Source organism: Chroicocephalus ridibundus, chromosome 10, assembly GCF_963924245.1.
Source record: "Chroicocephalus ridibundus chromosome 10, bChrRid1.1, whole genome shotgun sequence".
Lineage (NCBI taxonomy): Eukaryota > Metazoa > Chordata > Aves > Charadriiformes > Laridae > Chroicocephalus > Chroicocephalus ridibundus.
Genome location: NC_086293.1, coordinates 22,207,392 through 22,210,375, shown reverse-complemented (window position 1 = coordinate 22,210,375; position 2,984 = coordinate 22,207,392). Strand labels below are relative to the sequence as shown.

The window sequence follows — 2,984 nt, the reverse complement described above, 5'->3', positions numbered from 1 at the left end:
CCCGTGCAGGTTCTTACAGACTAGAGTATGATGAAGCTGGCATTGAACCTCCTCTTAATACCAAGACACTTCTCCTGAGTATCTCACTCCAGAGCTTATTTTCCAAACCCTTAATCACATTTTGTGGCTCTTCCCTGAGCCTTCTCCAATTTATCAACACTCCTCCCAAACTGCGGGTACCCAAACTGCAAACAGCTTTCCTATAGCTGCTGCTGTAGGGTTATGTACCCCATCGGGGTAATACGACCTCGCTACACCACGCTTGCCTGCACCGTGCATGAAACCACACCAAGCATCTGAGAATCCCACCTTTCGGCAGGTACAGGCAAAAAAATGGTCTAGAGTCATACACCAAGCTGTGATGGCAACTACGATGTCACACGTATGATCTATGTTTAAAAAAATAAGGCCCGTGACAACCAACTCCACCCTAGAACGAAGTCAGGTCATCTGAGCAATGATTGGCTGAGCCACCTCTGAGGTCACAATCTCACCATTTGTGAACAACAGGCTTAAAAAGAAAGGACGTGGTCAAGCAGCACTGCGTGGCCTCGTGATGCCAAAGGACAGGGGAGACTGAGGGATGAACTGAGCATCTACCCACCCCCTGAGGAGCGCAACAGCAGAATTAGGTGTCCAGGAGTCTCTGCGTTCTGGTCATCCCTGGGCTTCACATCTTTGGTGGGAGAGAGGTATCAGGCATCTTCCAAGCAGCCCCACCTTGCCTTTGAGATGGTGGATTATTACAAAGTCCTTGGACTGCAAAGAAGTGCCTCACAGGACGATGTTAAGAAATCTTACCACAAACTGGCACTAAAATGGCATCCTGATAAGAATTCCAGCAACAAGGAGGAAGCCGAAAAGAAGTTCAAAGCAGTTGCTGAGGCATACGAGGTTTTGTCCGACCCCCAGAAACGATCGCTCTATGACAGGTCTGTTAAGGAGAGCAGATCCCACAGCGGAAGAAGAGCCACAGGGAGTCATAACAGCTCCTTTGATTGCCCTTACGTATTCCATGATCTCCAGGAGATCTTTGGGGAAGTCTTTGGAGGGATGGATCCCTTTGTATATGACTTCTGGGACCCCTTCGACAGTGGTGAAAACTGGTACAGGACAAGTGGAAGAGTAAGAAGCTCCAGCCTGTTTTCTGACTTTATGGAGTCATCTGTGCCATGGAATTCATTCAGCCCCAGCGAACAGCCCACCTTCTTGTTTGCTGAGGGCACAGCTGGGCCTCACAGTACCAGGTCAGTGTTTACCACTACTGAAGTGGTCAATGGCAAGAGGACCACCACTCGGAAAATCATCGAGGACGGGCAGGAGAGAACAGAAGTGAAAGAAAACGGCAAGCTGAAGTCTGTGACAATAAATGGGAGAGACCACCTGAAATTATAACGTCCCCCAGCACAAGCACTAATTGCAAGCTCCGGGACATGCTGTCATTGCTCAGCGGGTAGGATCTGCTACAAACAGTATTAATAAACGCTGAGTTCATGACAAAATCGATGCAGACTTCCCAATGGTTGGAAACAAATACTTCGCAGGTAAAGATACGGAGTTATGCTAAACTAAGGAGTGGGACTCTACTAACCCTGTGTAAGGTGGCAGATAGTGCTTGTTCAGTAAATAAGCACAGTATGTACATATGAAAGCAACCTTGCTGGTTTGCCCAAGAGACCAAGTTGATTAATATAGCAAGAGCAGACAGGCTGGTTGATGGACGGGTAAGAGAGCTCTATGACGAGCTATAGGTCCTCTTCCCGCTCCTTGTAAGGCCAGTTGCGAAGTCTGTGAGCTGGAGGAATAAAGACTTTTGTGACCCTCATGCACAACCCTGAGGCTAAGTGAAGAATATCCTACCTTAGGCGTATGAGAAGATACGTATTAATTGAAAAAAGTTTTTGTACATAGGCAAGAAGGTGGGGGGATGTTCAGTGGGTCATGCAGAGCCTAGAGGAGAGGGAATGCCACAAGAAAAACCAAAAGAAAGATGAAAATGTCATGCCTCAGACTGCAGAAGAAAAGAGGGGCTTCCTTGAGAACGCCCTGCAAATTATGACAAGAGACTCCGACGGAGGCACTGTGTAGCGTGGGGGCTCAAAGGGAGAAGGGAGAAGGTGAATTTGGCTCTTGAACTGAGACAACCTATGGTCCCTTTCTGCTCGGAGTCGTTCAGACAAAAAGAGCTAAATTCAAACCATGAGCAAACGGATTCCAGGGGGCTGAATTTAGCTCCCTCTTTGTGCAAAGCTGGATGCGGGGACTTAGATGGTACTTTACCATCCTCATTGTCTTGCTCACAGCTGCAAGAGCCAGTTCACAATGCATTTCTTGCACACCCTGCCAGCATGCTGCTTTCGTCCTCCACTAAGCTAGGGAACGCGCTCCCCACGTTTCTGCCCTCCCCTGTGCTGACATGAACTGCTGAGCCTTGTTTCTTGCTTGGCCAGATCACCTTAGGCGTTTAAAATCTTACACGCCTCCTATTTTCGGTCCCACGCTACATCGCCTTGAGTTTCCCAGCTTGCCCTGCCCACTGATGTCTCCCTGGAGACTGGAACTAATTTTCAGGGACGTTTTCACTCTAATCCAGATTGCAATTGCTGCCTGTGTTTGGGCAGGTCTTTGCATCTGTTTCCTCTGCTGCAAGATGGGAATAACAGACTCCCATGCTTTGAAGGAGACTGCGAGGTAGTGATACTCATATAAAGGACTCCAAAATTAAGCACTAAGTTAAATTAACCATCCCTGAATCAAAACCTTTTACTTTTGAAAAGAAAAATGTAGCTTAAATCACCTTCCTTAGCAACTGATGCCATGCGCAGCTTGGGAAAACAGACCAAAACTGTATTTGTTATGTTAAGGGCTGTTAAGTCCCTCTCCCAGTAAGAGAAAGACACAGCACTGGGAGGCAAGTAGAGGTCTAAGCGCATGTTGGGTTCACAGAGGGAGGCTGGCACTGACGGGAACACGGACAATCTCGG

The 2,984-nt window shown here is 47.9% G+C and overlaps 1 protein-coding gene across 1 annotated transcript; it reads left to right on the top strand.

The window, feature by feature from the left end:
- Positions 1-732: 732 nt before the first annotated feature.
- On the top strand, positions 733-1,395 carry DNAJB8 (DnaJ heat shock protein family (Hsp40) member B8). The gene has a single exon (XM_063348373.1). It carries the CDS (start codon positions 733-735, stop codon positions 1,393-1,395), a length of 663 nt encoding a protein of 220 aa, XP_063204443.1.
- Positions 1,396-2,984: the final 1,589 nt, after the last annotated feature.

What these genes read in the sequence shown, in the direction of transcription:
- DNAJB8 (XM_063348373.1), top strand. Translation starts at nt 733, where the DNA reads ATGGTGGATTATTACAAAGTCCTTGGACTGCAAAGAAGTGCCTCACAG.